This window comes from Carlito syrichta, unplaced genomic scaffold, assembly GCF_000164805.1.
Source record: "Carlito syrichta isolate Samal-C Ts95f unplaced genomic scaffold, Tarsius_syrichta-2.0.1 Scaffold147091, whole genome shotgun sequence".
NCBI lineage: Eukaryota > Metazoa > Chordata > Mammalia > Primates > Tarsiidae > Carlito > Carlito syrichta.
In genome coordinates this window covers 202,732-221,296 of record NW_007091187.1, presented here as the reverse complement: position 1 = coordinate 221,296, position 18,565 = coordinate 202,732, and the positions used below count along the sequence as shown (strand labels likewise).

Sequence of the window (18,565 nt, the reverse complement as noted above, 5' to 3'; positions counted from 1 at the left end):
CCCCCCCCCCCCCCGCCCCCCGGCAGTGCAGGACACAAAAGTGTGTGTGAGTGGTTGTGCATGTGTGTGGGAAGCATGAGGAGGAGAAAAAGAGAGGGGACATGGTGCATATTTTTTTGTCCCTCTCATGGCCAGTGAGTGCTGATAACCACTTTAACTGTGCATCAGAATCACCTGGGGCATCTTTGAAATGTGCAGATGTCTGAGCTCTACCCCATTTGGAGATATAAATCAAGGCACTGGTATTTCTAAAAAGTGATTCCAATGTGCAGCCATGGTTGAGAACCTACAGCTCCAGAGCAGAGGCTGGCAACCTTTCTGTGAAGGGCCAGGAGGTGCATATCTTAGGCTTTGCAGGCCATACGGTCTCTGCTGTGCAGGGTGATCAGAGAAAATGATTATCCAGGATTTGTTGCTGGGGTGGTTTACTGTTCCCTCAGGTTTTCTAGCAGCCAAGAGAGGATGGCCAGGTGGGAGAACGTTGGAAAGTGGGAGAAAACAACATGGGACTGCTGGGAATGAAGGAATGCGGAGCCTTCGGTATGTATCGGCTCCAAGTGGAAAACAGTTCTTCCTGTCTAATTATAACGGAAGTTCAGCACAAGGGATCTGACTAAACCAAGTCTGCGTGTTGGCTAGCAAGGACCAAACACGTCCAATGGAGGCCTTTCTAGGGAGAAACATAAAGTCTTTTTTTTTTTCCTGGGGTGGGAAGCAGGGGAGAGGAGTGACCTGGCTGTGAAAAGTGTTAAAACAGCTAAAAAAAAAATCAAAAAACTGCATGGACGGGCCAGTGGTACTGAAGGTAAAAGGTGAATCCAGTCCACATAAGCCAGGTCCTAGAGTCTCTCAGAACAGGGTAGAGAGGTGGGCAAAGTGCAGAGACCAGCAAAGGGGGGAACGAAAGTGGGGGGAGCAGCACCTGAGCCCAGGTTCCTCTGGCCGGTTTTTGCAAAGGTTATTTATTAGCCTCATTAAATAAAGGTAATGGGACAAAACAAGGGCAAGCCTAGGGAGATTTCTGGCAGAAAGAAAGCAAAGGGAAAGGTCTCAGGAGTCCAGGATTATCGTTCATAGGAGTCACTTTCACTAACCTTACGTTTTTGGAATTAAATAATGAAGTGGCGATAAAATAGTATGTTAAAAATTAACACAAAGGTCAGGAAAGAGTCTTGGTTCTCTTTCAACTTAGAGTAGGTGACTGACAGTCTATGAGAGGGTCTTTTCCTAAGACCTCCCCACTCCCTTAGGATGGGCACAAAAATGGGAGGGTTGACAGAAGGACTGGTTTTTTTTTCTTTCTTTTTTTCTGATTCGAAGTCTCACTCTGTCACTCAGGTTGGAGTGCAGTGGTATGACCACGGCTCACTCCAGCCTCAACCTCCTGGGCTCAGGTGGTCCTTCTGCCTTGGTCTCCCGTGTAGCTGGGACTACAGGTGCATGCCACCACACCTGGATAATTTCTGTATTTTTTATAGAGAAATGTTGCCCAGGCTGGCCTCAAACTCCTGGGCTCAAGGGATTCTCTCAGCTTGGCCTCCCCAAATGCTGGGATTACAGGTGTGCACCACTGTGCCCCGCCAGAAGGGTTGCTTTTAAAAGGAGCTACTCCTGTTACCCAGGAGTAGGGTCGCCAGGTAAAATACAGGACACCAAGTTCAATTTGAATTTCAGATAAACAATACATTTTTTTTTAGTACACATATGTTCCAGATATGGCAAGGGACATACATAAGCTAAACAATTATTTATTGTTTATCTACAATTAAAATTTAACTGGGAATGCTGAATTTTTATTCTGTTTGCTAAATCTGGCAACCCTGCCAAGGCGACAATCTTATCTTTTTAAAAGTTTGTCAGCCCAAGTCCAATGTCCCATAACTCCTCAAAAGTCTTGAGTGGTTTGCTCTAAGTAGGGTTCCTACCCAAACAGACAAACCCCGTTGGCAGAGAGGTTGTGTTTGTAGGCCTTGGCTCTGGTTAAAAAATTTAAAAGTCCCCACTTAGCATCTTTGGTTCTTTGGCTCCCTGCTCTCTGCAGTGCTTCTCAACATTGGACACAGAGAGCCCAGGGTAGTTTCACCTGCTCCTGTCACAGAGTCCTTCAGACCTCAGTTGGGCCTTAAAGGGCATGAACAAGTTTGGATTCTTCTGCTAGTTCACTTTTAATTTTCGCCTCTGAGCATGGCACGAGGCCTGGAAAGCACTCAGAGGAGTTTCCCTCAAATGCCCTTGCAAGCCTTGCAAGATGACAGACTGCTCTCTATCAGACAGCACTACAGGGAGGTGGGGCCAGCTAGACTGGCAGGTGGCAATGACAAGATCATTTAGGCACAATTTCCAGGGGCCCTTGTGTGAACGCAAGTTATGAGTTTGGGGCCAGGGGTTTTCTTGGGGGGGGGGAGTGAAAAAAAAGGGACAATGAAGGAAAATCTCCTCCATTGCCCTTTCCCTGCAGTGCCGCAAAAGGCATCTTCGTTCCTGAGCTTGAACAAACAAGCTCTATAAATGGTTTGAAGAGGGGATAGGAAACAGTTTCCAGGGAAGACATCCTCAGAAGTTCATGGGACCATTAATTAGGTATAATTCAGGATTTATTTTTAAAAGCTTTGCTCAGGAAAGGAAATCTGAAGCTTCTCATGCTCTGGAAGCAGATTTGAGGGAAGGACCCCCTGGACAATGGGTCATGAATGAATGGGACCTGAATAATGGGTAAATGCCCCCATCTCTTGGCTGTACACTGCAATAGCAATTAGAGGATTTAGGCCCTCTCTATTGCTCTGATGGGTTAGCTCCTCAGCAGTGTCCCTACCTGTGCTCACCTTGGCACACACATTTAGCCCAGTGACAGCCAACTCCAAGTCCTGCTCTGCCTTGCCTGTTTCAAGATGTCAGCTTCCTAAAGGGTGTCCAAATGGTGCTATTCTAACAATGGCCAGAGGGGGTAGTACTGAGTAACCAAGACCCCAAACATACCAGGTGAGCAGATTCTATTGCTATGTCCTCTGCCTATCTGGAAATACTTTGGGAGGTAGAAAGAAGTAGCTGGAAAAAAAAAAAAATCTGGAAATATTTTGGGAGATGGAAAGGAGTGGAGAGGTAGAGATACTTGACCAGCAACAAGGGCCCCATAGCTCAGAGACACAAAAAAGTTAGTACCATCAAAGCAGAGAGTACATTTCAGGTTTTTAGCTGAATAATTCTACTGTCCTGAGTCCCTTAACTCATTTTGTCCAAGGGTCCAGTGTTTTCAATATTTTATTTTCTTTTGATGAAAATGAAGGCGCCGCATTCTCCAAATGCCCAAGTCTGTCGAACAAGTGAGGCATTTTGGAAGGCAACCATCTCTGGTCACTGCAGCTTGCTCTAGTCCAGGTCCTCATGATCTAGTCAAAATAATCTATACCATCTCTGGTATCCTAGAAAGTTAACGTCTCCCCAAGTGCACAGAAGATGTCTAAGAAATAATTAGGAAGTAATCTGAATGTCAGAAAAATGTGACCTGAACTTTTAGCTTATTTGTAGGGTGAGGACAAAAATACACTGGAAAGCTCTTTCCCAGCACCCAGGACAAAGCTAGGTAGAAAGCCATATCAAACCTAAAAGTGCAGGCCGGGCTCTGGGCAGGGAGCTGCAGGGAAACTTGAAGTCAGGGTTACCCCCCATGTTTGGAGGAAAGAGTGCTGTATTGCAAAGGAGAGGTCCTGAATTCTGGACTGGCTCTTGTTTAGTCATGTGACTGTGTCCAGGTCACCTCACTGTGCCTTAGTTTCCTTTTTCTATCATAGGGTTCAGGCCATTTCCCTTCTCATTCTCACACGAGGAGAGCATGAAATGACAGATGTGAAAGTGCCTCATAGGGAATAAAGTAATAGATGTATGGGGTTTTCTTTAATTAAAAATGAGACTTGGCATTATAAATTACTTAAGCCTCCCTACTGGTTCCATACTTTGGAGAAAAAGATGGACAAGTAAACTCCACTAAAGCCCAATGCATTTATGATGTGTATAACTGGGCTCTAGAACTTAGTTTTCTGAAAGCAGAGACTAAGTTCAAGACAGAACGATGCTTGGGACCTACACAACAGAGGTTTTCTGCAAGATCTTTCTTAATTCTTTTCCTGGATTTAAAGAGCTTCTTTTCTCCAAAGAGCACCAGAGTAAATAACTGGCCCTTAAGTATGAACGTCCCAAAAGCAGGGAGCCTACAGCATGGCCCTTGGGGAGAGGAAGGAGGTCAAGCTGCTCACCCTCAGAAGAGGTGGTACCCGTTCCCATGAGAGCTCAGGGTTCACGACACACACAGAGATAAGCAGGCTGGGAGCACGGCTGACTCTTGGAGTATACGGAGGACAAGGAGCCAGCAGCCATGAGCAATTTAAGAGAAATGGCTTCACATCTTGAGCGTTTATTCTGTTACATTCGTCTCTCACCCAGTGGATCTGGTCTCAGCGACTAGGTGTCTGTGCTCATGGCCAGTGGCCCAACCCCACAAATAAATGTTGCCTGATGCTACCTGATAAAAATGAGAGAAGAAAAGGCCAGCACAAATCTCAACACTGTTCCCTCTTATATGACCTTATACCGAAGCACAGAGAGCCCACACAACTCAGAGCCATCAGAACAGGAGTCTCATTCAGGAGGTGCTCTCTTCCCAAACTCCAGGCACCAGAGATTAATCAGAAACTTGAGTTAGGGTTAAAAGGTGTGACAAGTGCCATGCTGGTTCATGCAAATGGTCCCTTCTGGCTTTGGTCTCTTAGGATGAAACCACTGGAGAGCAGAGGCAGCCCCCTGTTGTCCCTGACCAGCTTTGGATAAACAGGAACAGATTGGTTATCATCCGAGATTTTACCTGGAGTCTTCATGAACCGCTTCTTCTGGCCTGTCAAAAAGCAAGTGCAGGTTTGGATGGCAGGGAACAAAGTTGACGAGGAGGCTGAACACTGCATGAAGAGAGGACCAAGCCAATGAGAGAACAACAGCAGCAACAGAAAACCAAACAAACCCTGCAACAGACCTGACGGGGGATGAGTCGCTGGACGTGGATGAGGTGGGCATAGGGCTGGATGGCGCCGAGAACATGGGCCAAGATGGCGAGAGGGGTGAAGTTGGGCTTGCATTCGGGGGGCTGCAAGACATAACAACCAGAAAACTCATCAGCACACAGGGAAACCACAATGGGAGCACAGGAGGTCACGGGAGGCCAAATGATGGGGAGCTGGAGTGGAGCAGAGCAGCACTGGAACCCAGGGACATGGTGTCAGCATACGTCACATTCCTCCAGACCAAAGCTCTATGTCCACGTAACATCTGCTACGTAACTCCTTGGAACAAAACAGGCTTTGTCCTGCAGAACAACTGCTTTCCAGGTGATAGGAGCTTCTTCAGCCATGTCCACTGTACCTTTGGCCATGGATGACGAATACCTTGAACCCATGTCCTATCACCAGCCTTGTTCTGAGGCAGGGCTTTCTTTCAACAAGCCCTTAGCTCCCGCTGTTGTGTGAGTATGTCTCAGTAGAAATGACCATTTTTTTCTGGGCCACAAAGGCCATTCAGTCAGGAAACAATTTCCTGTTTGCATTTTTGACTAAATGGGCTATGTGCCATTGGCGCGCCGAAACACTGCGCTAGGAAAGTGACAGCGTGTGGAAATGCGTATGAGCACACACCTCTCAGGAGATGGCATGCGTCACTTGCAGAGCTGTTTCCCTGAGGCTCGTTACTCAGGCCTGCCCCTTTGCTGTTTCTGGATCTTGGGCATTCTGATGCTCAAAGAAAAAGCCTCAGAGGGAAGGTGGTGAAAAAAATGAACCGAATCCTTCAGTATGTCCATTTTGTTCTTTGATGGGTGGCTAATCAAAAGTCTGGAGAGGAAATGTTGAAATTATTATTGATATGTGGCTTGTGGATTTTAATTGGTCATGCTGGCCCTTTGACTTATTTCCACAAATTGCACAAACACCTTAGCAACTCTCAGAAGTCACAGATAGTGCAAACATTGATGACTGAGAGAATGTGGAAACCACTCAGGCACACTACCACCTGCAGCCCCTGACTCTCAGCTGACTGCTGAACTGTTGAACCAAGCACTTTATGGGGTGAAAGTGATAGAAATCCAATTCAAGAGAACGGACTTTCTAAGCATACTGGGATTTAGCAAGAACACATAAATGTCTGCTTAGTGGGACTAATTTGATTAAACATTTATTAAATTATGTTATGTGTATTATAGTTCTAGAATATAAATTCCATGAGGGCAGAGATTTTTGTCTATTTTCTTTACTGCTGTGTCTCCAATGTCTAAAATAGTGCCTGAAGGTATTCAAAAGATAATTATTTAGCAAATTAACAAATCTCATTTAACCCACCCAACAGGCCTGCAAACAGGCATGATTATAATTTTCCTGTCACAGACGTGGACACTTGGGCTAAGCCGAGACTTGCCTGAGGATGTCCATCCTATAAGTGACATGGCTACGGTTCAGATCCCAGTCCTGACTGCAAGCCCAGGGCTCTTGCTACCACTGTACTGCCTCTGGGAAAGTAGAACTTGCTCTGTTCCTTCAGGTTGTGCCAAGCTCTTCACAGACTCATGCACAACATGGAATCTTCTTAGCCACTGATTTATGAATTTCCTTTACATGCCTACCATATTTGCAAGGGAAAATGGGAACAGATATACTTTACAAGACACAATATATTGTAAATTCCAACAAAATTCCCAGTCCTGCCTTCAGTTTTCTCTATCTGGTAGAGCCATATAGCAGATGGAATTCACATAAGAGAGTGGGTTTTTTTTTGTTTTTTTTTAAGTCTTAATCCACCAAAGACTAGTCATTGGGTGCCTGGTATGATCAAAACAATCAGTGGAATTAGTCAGTGCCAAGGTCCCTGACTTCAAGAGCTTAAAATGTATTTGACAAGATGGCACAGATTAAAACACGACTGTAATGTAAGACAGTAAGATCCATCAGCTGAAGGATAAGCTACTCTATTATTAGTTTAATACCTGCTCCCGCTTGATTCTGCCTCAAGTTCTGGGAGAAGAGTTGTGTTGCCTCCTTTCAACTGTGCAGAACCCAGTTTCCTCCCTAGTAGCTGCTGGTGGGAGAAGCCTCAGCTTCACAGTCCTCCTGCCACAGCTGTGCTCCCTTAGATAATGACCTAGAGGCAAGGGCTACAACAACTTCAGAATGGTGGCCCAACCCAGGACCCCAGACAGGGACAATCTGGAGGGTCAAGAGGACAGCCCAGGTCCAGAGGCCTGGACTAGTCTGTTTTTTTAGGCCAGTGGTTACCACAGGACAATTAAAAAGTCCTTACAACTTAAAAAAAAAAAAGAAAGATTTTAGTAGGAAACACCTCCAGCTTCCTATTCTATCTGTATTAAGAATCATGCATTTGGCTAAAAGCAATGTTGGGAAGATATTCTATGAACCCAACGTGGGTTCTGAATGCTTCTCACATCCTTGGCTATCTGAGTGGTTCCTGGCCAGTAGTACATGACTGAAATGATCTGGGGGTGTGGCTGGAATGCAGAGTAATTATAACTATCATAATAAATTACTCTTCAATCCCATGTCTATTGCCACAGCACATTTAACTGCAGATTTTAAGAACAAACAGAATTTCATTTGTTTGTTTGCTTTAGTCATAGCAATAACATTTATTTGCTATAAAATGACAGCAACTTAAAATTTATTGTCACTCTGAGTTAATATAATAATAAAACGCATACTCCATAGTACTTCTATGATTTTTAAACTACTAAAAGAATTATTATGCCTTTTGTTTATTTGTATTTCGGAGTCATGCCAATAAACATCACTATCATCAACACTACTACACATTTTTATATACCACAATGATGCCTGTAGCAACAGAAGGACTATGAACACATAGAGGCTCCTCTAAAAAATAGAGAGCATGCTATATTTCAATTTTGATACAAAACTAATAGAGAACACATACATGTGCAAAAGATGCACAGGGATGATGATAATGGCTCACAACTCTTTGTAAAATCTTAAATTCTCCTTTCACTACAGAAGTGTGTAGCTGTAGGTTACTTTTCCCACTGATGAGGCCAAGAGTAACAAATAATTGAGATCAAAATAGGAGAAATAATTTTATAACTACAATTTTAGCAGAGGTCCCAAAGGCCTCTACAACCAACAGAGTCCAGCTGGGAGTATCTGAGTTGAACACCCCAGCACCCCTAAATATTTCTGGAGTCCTACCAGGATCCCACATCAAGGCCCAATGACAGCAACAACACAGCTTAAACTTTAGCATGAAGCAACATTGGCTGGTCTGGTTTGGATTCAGTTGGAAGGCTTGCATCAGCGTGAGTCTTCTGGCCCACAGTGTCCTCAAAAGGAGTCACACAGTTCCAGCCAGTCCCTAGGACATTCACTGGACAGTAAAATAATAACAGTTTAGGAAGATAAGGCTAAAAGGCTTGGTAACATGCTGGATTGAGGCTACTAGTTCAAGTACAGTGTGTAGCAGTATCATCAGCGTGACACCCTTCTGTGGTGACTCACTTGAATGATGGAGCGTCTGGTGTACCAGCCAGGGCATGAACTGTGAACTGTGGCAGGGTTGCCCAGCCAGGCTCCCAACCTGACAATAGACATGGCAGCCCCTTTCAGGTCTCCACACCACGGGAGTAAAGCTGCTACAAGGTGAGAGCTTCCCTTACTGGAAGAGGAAGTTCATCATGAAAAAAGTTCATCATTTTACATTCTGAGAATCAAAATTACAGATGGCCTTGTGGAAAATTGGAAAATACCAAAAAAGCAAGAAGAAAAGTAATAAAAACATACATAATTTAAACTACTGATAATCACTGTTAATGTCTTGACATAGTCCCCCTCACTTTTGGGGGGAACTAATACTACATACAGTTACTAGCCTGGCTTTCTTTGTTAACATAAGGTGTTTTCCAATGTTATTAGATAGTCTTTGATAACATATCTTAAATTCGATTACAGGGTGCCCCATTGTACAGTATACCCTGATTTATGTAATCACTCTCTTACTGTATACATTAGATTACTATCTCCTGTTAGCTATTATAAATAGTACTGCAACTCACATCCTTGTAGAGGATCATTGCCTGTGTCTCAATTGTTTCCTTAGCATAAATTCCTGGAAGTAAAATTAGTGGGTCAAAAGCTAGGAGTTTCCTTTAAAGGTCTTACTATATCCTGCCAAAGAGCTTTCCAGAAAGGTTCTACCAACTTAAATTCACCAATGCTAGGAAGTCCTTCTCACCATGACACCACTAGCAGTGAGCATTTTTATTACAAATACAATTAGATGGACATTTTTCAGTTTACAAAGGTTACCCTGGACTTGTCTCTTTCCTAGCCTTTCCTGTGTTGTACAAATGAACACCATTTCCCACCTTGGGTTCTATTTCCATGTGGCAACAATGTTTAATTTTCCATAGGGCATACTGACAAGTGTGGGGGAGGAGACAGACAGATAGATAATGAGAAAGACACCCATAGGAGCTGTTATACCTCTAGTCAAATGGTATGGTTGCTCCCCCCAAAACAGTGAGAAGTGATTTTTTGGCTTAGTCTAGAACTCTCAAAGGTAGAACTAAGTAGGTGGGAGGAGGTGTACAAGGAGGGGCAAAAGAGTCTTGCACCAGCATCACACCGCAGAGAAATAACAACACTGGCATTTGCACCTCTGTCAGGCAAGGGCTGGTGATTTGCAGTCTAGGTTCCCCGTCACATATTTCAGGCCTGGGCCTTGGACCACCAGCCCAGGGCTGGCCTTAATGCTCCACCAGTTCTCCTTCCAGATTAGACCTGGAACTGGGGATGATGCTATTACATTTAACAGGGGCTGCTTTTATTTTATTTCCTCCCCTATAATGAGAAAGAAAAGAAAATTCCATAAAAATCTATAAAGTCCTATCTAATCTAACCCCATATCACTGAATTCTTCTTCCCTGGAAAATATCCCTTTATGTCTTGATTTAAGGTGAAAGAAAATCAGACTTCAGATGGGAACACAGGGCCAAAAGGAACATGGGGAGACTGTGGCAAGTCATGGCAAAGGACAAAAATAACCCACCAATGTGTTGTTGAAAATCTAAAGACATGGATTCCTTACGTGACTCTACTCAACATTTTACAAACCACAAATCCTATACACATCCCATCTCTTGAATTTTCAGCATGTGCTTCATAACTTTACAAGCAGAAAAAAATCCACATGCCCTTAAGCTTCACTGTTCTGTGTCCTTTTTTATTACTAATGTGCATATGTATTCACACAGATTCTTTCCCTCATCTAATATAATTTAATATGTACTTTTATTCAAACAATGAGCGTGGTTTCTTATTTTAATGAGAATAACTGGTGAAATTCCCTTAAATTCTTAACAATTACAGGCAATTTCTTTTTAAAATACTTTTTCAATAATTTGCTTTAAAAACAGTTTGACTAATCTACAGTGCACGATTCTGTTTTCCAACTTTTAAAAAAATTTCTGAAGTATACGTTTTAAAACAATTTTGAATTCAGAAGGGGTAGGTAAGATGGCAAGTAGTGACATAATTTAAACAAAAGGCATCATTCTTAAGGTTCCCCAGTCAATAATTGGAATCTTCTCTCATGAAATAATACAGAAATATGAGGAAGAGGGAGAAACTCCAGATTGAAAATAAAGACATCTGGACAACAGTCTTAGTTCAATTGCTCATTGCACAGAGAAAACCTCAAGGGACAGGACCAGAAAGGTTAAATGGCTGAATGTCTCTATTATGCACCATGGCTCACAATACTTATTAGTATTGTTACTATTCTTTCCTGCTCAATTCATGTGTTGCTCCTCATTCTTTTTCAATACATTTCAGGCATACCTGAATTTATTTCTAAAATGAAATGTACTTTTTGTGTAAAAAGTTTCACAATTTACAAAGTAATTTATAAGAAAAGGCTAAAGCATTTTGGGGGCACTATAAAGTGTTTATATAGTAACATTTGCTATTTTAAAAGATTTGAAATATTGTTAAGGAATCCTAACATCTCCTTACAAGGCATATAACCATCCTTAATTGAGTGCAGTGCAATCATCTTTCTCTATATAATGAAGATATTGTGCTTGCAAAAACCAAATTCACTCACTATAAAACTAAAAGAAAAGCAATCTTTGCAGGCAATCTTTTACTGTTCTAAGGTATAACTTAAAGCTATCGTTGTAATGCTTGGGATGTTTAAACTCAATTCTTCAACTAAAATCTGTAAGTAAGACACAATAACTGTCTCAGGAGATTAAGAATGGGGAACTGGGTACACAGGCATGGACCGGACATTAACTTTTTATTGTTTATACTGTCTGAAATTTATCATGAGCCTATACTATTTTATAATGATAGTGGAAAGTGCTCTGCTATAAGTGGTGCTAGAATAACTGGATATCTGTATGGAAAAAAATGACACGACCCCTACCTCATACCATACATAAGAAACACCTTCCCGATGGATTATAGATCTAAATGCCAAAGGCAAACAATAAAGGTTTCAGAAGAGATTAAGTCCAGGAACTGGGGGTTCCTAACCAGGAGCTGGGATTTGTCCCAACAGAGCATAAAGAGCACTAGTTAACCATAAAGGAAAATACATATGCACCCAATTACATTAAAATTAATTAACTTTGATTTATCAAAAACAGCATTCAAAGAGTAATAAGGTAGCTCAAACATACAAATGAGCAAAATGTTTACAATTAGACTATGCAAAGAATTCTCACTGATCAGTGAGAAAAAGACAACCAAGTGGAACATGGGCAAGAAACCTGAATGTAAAACAAGGTTATGTATTGATTAGCTGATGAAAATGACGTGACTGGAGGCACACAGGAACCTCACCCTGTATTTCCCCTAGGAGCAATGGCTCAGTATTCATTAATTCAGTGTTTGCAATACTTTTATAGAACATAACTATTGTAAGAAGGATTGACTGCATTTAGGAGGTAAAAAATATAAATAGAAATAAGAAAGTGATTACCATAAACATCAGGTTAGTGGGTTACCCTGGTGGGGAAGAAAAGGACTGTGATAGGAGAGGACAAAGCTAGAGATGTGGGCACTGGCAAGGCTGTACTTCTTAACCTGGGTGGTGGTTACATAGATACTTGCTAAATAATAATTTGTTAAGTTATACGTTTATATTTCATGTACTTTTAAAATATAATTAAAGTATGTTCAAGCCTATCTTAAAACATATACTTATGAACAGTAAGTATATCAACATATTAAAAGCATTCTCTGGGTGATGAGATTAAAGGTAACTTGTATTCTTTGAGCTTTTGTTTTCCTTTTAAATGGATCTTATTTCTTAGAGTAGCTTTAGGTTCACAGCAAAATTGAGTAGAAAGCACAAAGGGCTCTCATATACCCCTGTGCCCACATACATATATAGTTTTAGTGCTTTAAAAAATATTTTCCACATTTTTGCAATTAATACATGTTACACTTATAACTGAAAATAAATGTTGTTAGAAAAATAATCCTCCTAGCCACCCAAACTGCTACTTTTACTCTCTAGAAGAAGGATGTTGAATAGAGGCAAAATGACAGCTCAGTCTTCACTGTACTAATCCATGGTTTAGATTACATAATATAGTTGGCAGCTCCCAGATTAAACTGTTTCTCTGTCTGCCTCATTGAGAAATTATGTAGACTATTCTAGAGACTTCTTAAAAATCTTATTTTATTAAGGATATTACAGTAAATCGATGGTCTCTTCCTTTCACCTGAGCGCAGGGAAGTCAGGAGGATGTCTCTGATGTAGCATTCTGAGCAAGCTGTGCAACAGGTCAATGACACCAGTTGAGAGGCATTGGCTCCCTGTCATACTTTTCTATAGGGTCCACTTTCAGGGAATATTTCCTGTTTGGACTAGCGGGGGAAGAAGAGGGGAAAAGATATAATGAGAATCTAAATGTCCACTGCAGAAAACAAAAAAAGTATCTAAAATTAGCAGCAATGGCTCAGGATACTTCAGCTTAACGGTTACCCTGTAGAGGAGGGATTCCTTGAATAAGGAGCCTAAAATATTTCCCTATATTCAGAACTTTCAGCAAGAGAAGCAGCACTTCTGCTAAAGGCAATGTCCAGGACGATTAAGTTAAACTCTTGAAAACATACAAACTGTGGTCCAGATATCATGAAAGGCATATGAGGCAGAGAGATAAGGAGAGATGAACTTTGATGAAAAGGCCAACAGTCTCTGACTCGTTCTTTCTCCCTCAGCAAATAGTTGACTCTCGTCTAATTCTGGTGCTTATTCGGTCGTTTACACATGTGGAAAACTGTTGTTCCTGATCTGATTTCGATCTGCTCTATCTTCTTGCTCCATCTGTATCTTCTACACCTGGCCCTGCTCCTTCAGTGTGACCATTCACAAAACCCCACATTCTCCCCGTGTCACGCTTGTGCGCCACAATGCCTGGCTAGGGCTGCCACGGAGGAATGTAACCTCATCAGGCTTCACGATGATTTTCACCCCTGTTCATTTGGTTCTGACGAGCTTATTGACTCGACTGGAAAAAACTTTAAATGATTTTCCAGCAAAGTCACCCTTTCCACTGGAAAAAAAGAGTTTTAACATCTGTGCATAAAAACAAACTGAAGGAAAATGATTTTTATATTCTCCTCTAGTTCTTGTACTTCAAAACCAAACATCCACTGAGAAGTCAACAAAAATAGACACAGCAAAACATAACTCTGAGTTCACAAAATTAAAATTCCTATTTTTTTCAAATCTGAGGTGGATCCAAATTTACTCTGGACAATCTATGAGTTGCTAAGCAAATTTACAGTGCAAAAGCTATTTAACATAAATGCTTAACTTAAGAGAACCACTCTTGGTAATCGTTTCAAAACGTCAGTCTGATTACACCATTTCTCTGCTTAAAACAATTCAACATTCCCCACTGCTCATAGGATAAAGGTCTTCTCACCTAGACTATTATATGACTCTCTAGCCTGGTTTTTTGACCTTTTATCATTCTAGCCCATCCTACTATTTGTTGCAAGTACATGCACCTCTTAAACAAATAGCTTATTTGTTGAATGTGGTTGAATGAAGAGCATTTTCCTGCTCATGAACTTTTTATTACCTGCTGAATGTAGAATAAATTCCTTACCCTGGTAGACTGGAACATGTAGCTATAGTTCATTCTAGAGCTTTCATACTCCCCTTCTTCTGTTCACTTGGAGAAGTTCCAAATGGATAATTCCGAGCCCTACAGATTCCTTTTTTTTCCTATATGTAGATATCTATGATAAAGTTTAACTTATAAATTAGGCACAGTTAGATTTTAACAACAATAATAACAAATTAGAAAATAATATAATGTAACAGAAGTTGTGTGAATGTGATCTCTCTCAAAATATCTTATTGTACTGTAGATCTGGGCAACCTTAGCAAACAGTAGTTTCTCTTTCCTTGTTTGGTTGAGAACTTTTATCCTTTCACTTATAGGAAGCAGTTTACAGTTTTTCTTTTGCATATCTGAATTGCCAGCATCACTGCTCTTGTGTTTTGGAGCAATTAATTAAAATAAGGGTTACTTGAACATAAGCACAGCAATGCTGTGAGAGTCGATCTGATAGCCAAGGCAGCTACTAAGTCCATAGCAGAGACACTGTACAAAGGGATGATTCGCGTCCTGGAACGCAAAACTTCGTCACACTACTCAGAAGGTTGCACAATTTAAAACTTATGAATTATTGATTGATGGAATTTTCCATTTAATATTTTCAGACTTCTGTTGACCACAGGTAACCAAGGGCAGCAAAACCGCAGATAAGGGGAGACTATTGTATATGAATGCTCTTCTTTCTGGATCTAACAACTACATGTACTGGCTTAGGGTGACCAGAAACCTTTGTTCATATTACATGGCAAACATCTGTCTGCAAATAAAGTTAAAAAGAAAAGAGGGAAGAAGAGCCAAGCAAAATAATTATTTGGGTTCCTGGATTCCAGTTGGGCTCGAGATTAGATCTACCCTGAGTTCCCATAATGTAAACTTATAACTTCCATTTTTTCCCCCTTAAGCTAGCTGGGTTTCCTCATTTGAAGTTCTTTCATGATAGGGTCCCAATGCCCCTCCTAGTACTGGTCACTTTCCTTTAAGTCCTCAGGGATCTTCAGGCTAGCAAACCTTTTCTTAAAGGGCCATGGAGCAGTTTAAACCTTGAGAGGCAAAGAGGCAAAGCTGAGGTTATGTAGGTACGTACATGACCATTTAAAATGTAAAAGACATGAATAGAAACTTCTCAAAAGAAGATATATGGAAAAATGCAAATCAAAACCACACTGAGATACTACCTAACCCCAGTAAGAATGGCCATAATTAAAAAAAACCTTTTTTTTAAATTTTGAAGATTTGGGGTACAATTCAGGGTCAGGTATACAAATGTTGATTATGCAGGTACCCTTGCTGATGAGGTGTGCCCCTCCCTCCCCTAGCAGTTTCCCTCAACTGCCAATCCCACCTTCCGCCTTCCCTGGTAGTTTCCTGGTACTCTGTATTGCAACTTCTCTGGAAGAAAGTGTGGTAATTTCTGAAAGAACTAGAAATTGATCTTCCATATGACCCAGCAGTTCCCCTCTTGGGAATATACCTGGAGGAACTCAAATCATTCTACAAAAAAGATACCTGCACACGAATGTTTGTTGTAGCTCTATTTACAATAGCAACATGGAACCAACCATGCTGCCCATCAAAGTTGGACTGGATAAAAAAAATGTGGTACACATACACAATGGAATATTATGCAGCCACAAAGAAGGACAAACATATGGACTTCGCAGCAACTTGGATAGATTTAGAGTCTATCATACTCAGTAATCTATCACAGAAACAAAGAACAGAGTACCATATATTCTCACTCATCAGCAGATCTTGAACAATTAATTACAAAACTCTAAGAAAGGGATTGGCAGTAGTGGGAAACTGCCAGGAGAGTGGGGTGAGATTGGCAGTTGAGGGAAACTGCTAGGGGAAGGAGGGGCACACCTCATCAGCAAGGGTGCCTGCATAATTCAACGTTTGTATACCAGACCCTGAATTGTATCCCACACCTTTAAGAAAAGAAAGAAAGAAAGGAAAGAAGGAAGGAAGGAAGGAAGGAAGGAAGGAAGGAAGGAAGGAAGGAAGGAAGGAAGGAAGGAAGGAAGGAAGAAAGAAAGAAAGAAAGATGTAACAATGGAAAAACATTCGTATCTCTCAAGCAATAAAAACAAACAGGCAACTGGCTGGATATGGCCGGCGGGTTTCAGTCTGCCATCTCCAGTTCCAGTCAAATCGCTTTACCTGTGCTATGAGTATGCTTTAAGCTTTTGCATCTCCATGTTCTTGCTGGTGCTGTTGTTTCCACCTAGAAAGTCTTTCCCTTGCCCCAACCACTTTCTGCCTGCCATCCAAAGCCCATTTCAAATGGGAACTCCTCCCTGAGGTTTCTTTGATATCACAAGTTAGATTTTTCTCTGCAGAATCCTCAAGGACTGTATTTTTGGACTGGTGACGGACTGGTCTTGATCCTACATCGAATCTCTTGTACACCATGAATGCTTAAGAAGTCTCTTTGGAATTAACAATATCTAAAAGGTGTGATAAGAAATAAAGACTCCACAGGCTCAAGTAAGAGGTTAAAGGAATGGAAATGAGGAACTAACAGAAACCCAGGGTAACTCTGCTGCGAGACAGGGAAGGCAGACATTTCTGATGTCATAAAACTGAACTGCCTCACTTTAGTGTTGTCATGACAGCTCCACATACAGCCATTTGTCTGCCTGCCTAAGATGATTATGCCCGACAAATATGACAAAAGGAGAGTTTCAGACATTTTGTTTCTGGTGGGGAGGGGACAGGCACACTGGTCATAGCTATGGATGGATTCCTGTCTTTCAGTTACGTATTGGCATTGTTCTTCCTCCTGACTACTGGGTAGTATTGCCTAAGCTCAGTCATGTGTGCCCCAGCCTCATGGCTTTTGCCACTCCTGCGTATCACATGTATTTTGAATATATCATTTTCTTAATATTTTTCCTTAAAATGATCCCCTTAACAAAACATTAACATCCGCATTCGTTCATTGTAAATTTTAAAATTCCATTATTATTAAAATCCAGAAAAAAGTTCATCTATGCACCATTTAAAACTATTTCAGCTACCTTAGTGCCACAAAGCTCACGCTTTGGAAATTTCTATTCTTGGTCACCAACCTTTGTTTTTTTTCTCCTCTTGTAAAAGAGTAGCATCTATTTCCCCAAGATCTACTTAATTACTCTGAAGAGGTAAATTAATTAATAAAAAATATTTTTGTCCAGGCAAGGTGTTCATAGTCATTTAGTGTTTTTCCCTCTTCATTTTGATATCATTTATCTAAACTGTCCACAAAATAATAAATACAACAATAACAACAGTCATCAACATTTCCAGAATGCTTAGAATTCGTGGAAGGGCTTAAAACAGCTTTATTGAGATATAATTTTCATACTATGTAATTTACCCATTTTAAGTGTATACCTTTTAGTACATTGATAGGGTTGTGCAACTGTCACCCATATTCAGTTTTATGTTTCTATTATGAAGACTCTCAAAAGAGTTTTTCTGCCATTTGCAGTTAAGCCCTGTTCCCATTCTCAGCCATAGGGCAACCACTGATCTACATTCCAACTCTAGTGATTTGCCTTTTCTGGACACTTCACAAAAGTGGGATCACATATCATATAGTCTTTGCATCTGACTTATTTCATTTAGCATAATGTTTTTGAGGTTCACCCATGTTGCTGCATGTGTAACTGGTCAATTCATGTTTACCACTGAATTGTATTACATTATATGGACATCTGTTGCCTTCTCATTGAGTACTTCAACACAGATTCTGGATGCAAGTTCTTTATTGGTGACAATATTTGCAAATGTATTTTCCTGATCTGTGGCTTGTTTTTTCATTTTCTCAGTGGTGTCTTTTGAAGGGCAAAGGTTTTTAATTTTGATAAAGTTCAAGTCATTATTTTTTTCCTTGCCTAAAGATTGTCTCCTATATTTTCTTCTAGAAATTGTCTGGGAAGGCTTTTATTTCACCCTCATTTTTGAAGAATAGTTTTGCTGCATATAGAACTCTTGGTTAATAATTTAGTTTTTTTCTTAAGCATTTTGCAAGTGTGATGTACATCTAGCTTCCATGGGGATACAGAACCTCCCACTTATGTTCCTGACATGCTGTACCTGCTGCTCGGTAAACTGGGTGAGCCTTGCCCCTTGCAATATCACTCACACCATGCTCTTGCCCTCCATCTACTGAAGCTTTTTCACTGTACTGAAGAAGCATATGTTGGAAGATATAGATCTTACATATATTTAGATACATATCTTTATCTTAGGGGTGTGTGTGTATATAACTGTTTATGAGAAAGCTTTCTCAAAAAAGCCTCAGGAGTGGGTCCATTTGTGCCATCTGTTATAAGGGAAACTAGAAACCACCTGTCTGTCTGCCTGAGCTCTGCTCTTATC

The 18,565-nt window shown here is 41.0% G+C and overlaps 1 protein-coding gene across 1 annotated transcript in view; it reads right to left on the bottom strand.

The window, feature by feature from the left end:
- ARHGAP26 (Rho GTPase activating protein 26) overlaps positions 1 to 18,565 on the bottom strand; it is a 198,339-nt gene that overhangs the window by 10,207 nt on the left and 169,567 nt on the right. The window contains exon 12 of the mRNA XM_021708767.1: positions 5,021 to 5,131. Coding sequence (XP_021564442.1) covers positions 5,021 to 5,131 — 111 coding nt within the window. The remainder of the gene's footprint in view (positions 1 to 5,020; positions 5,132 to 18,565) is intronic.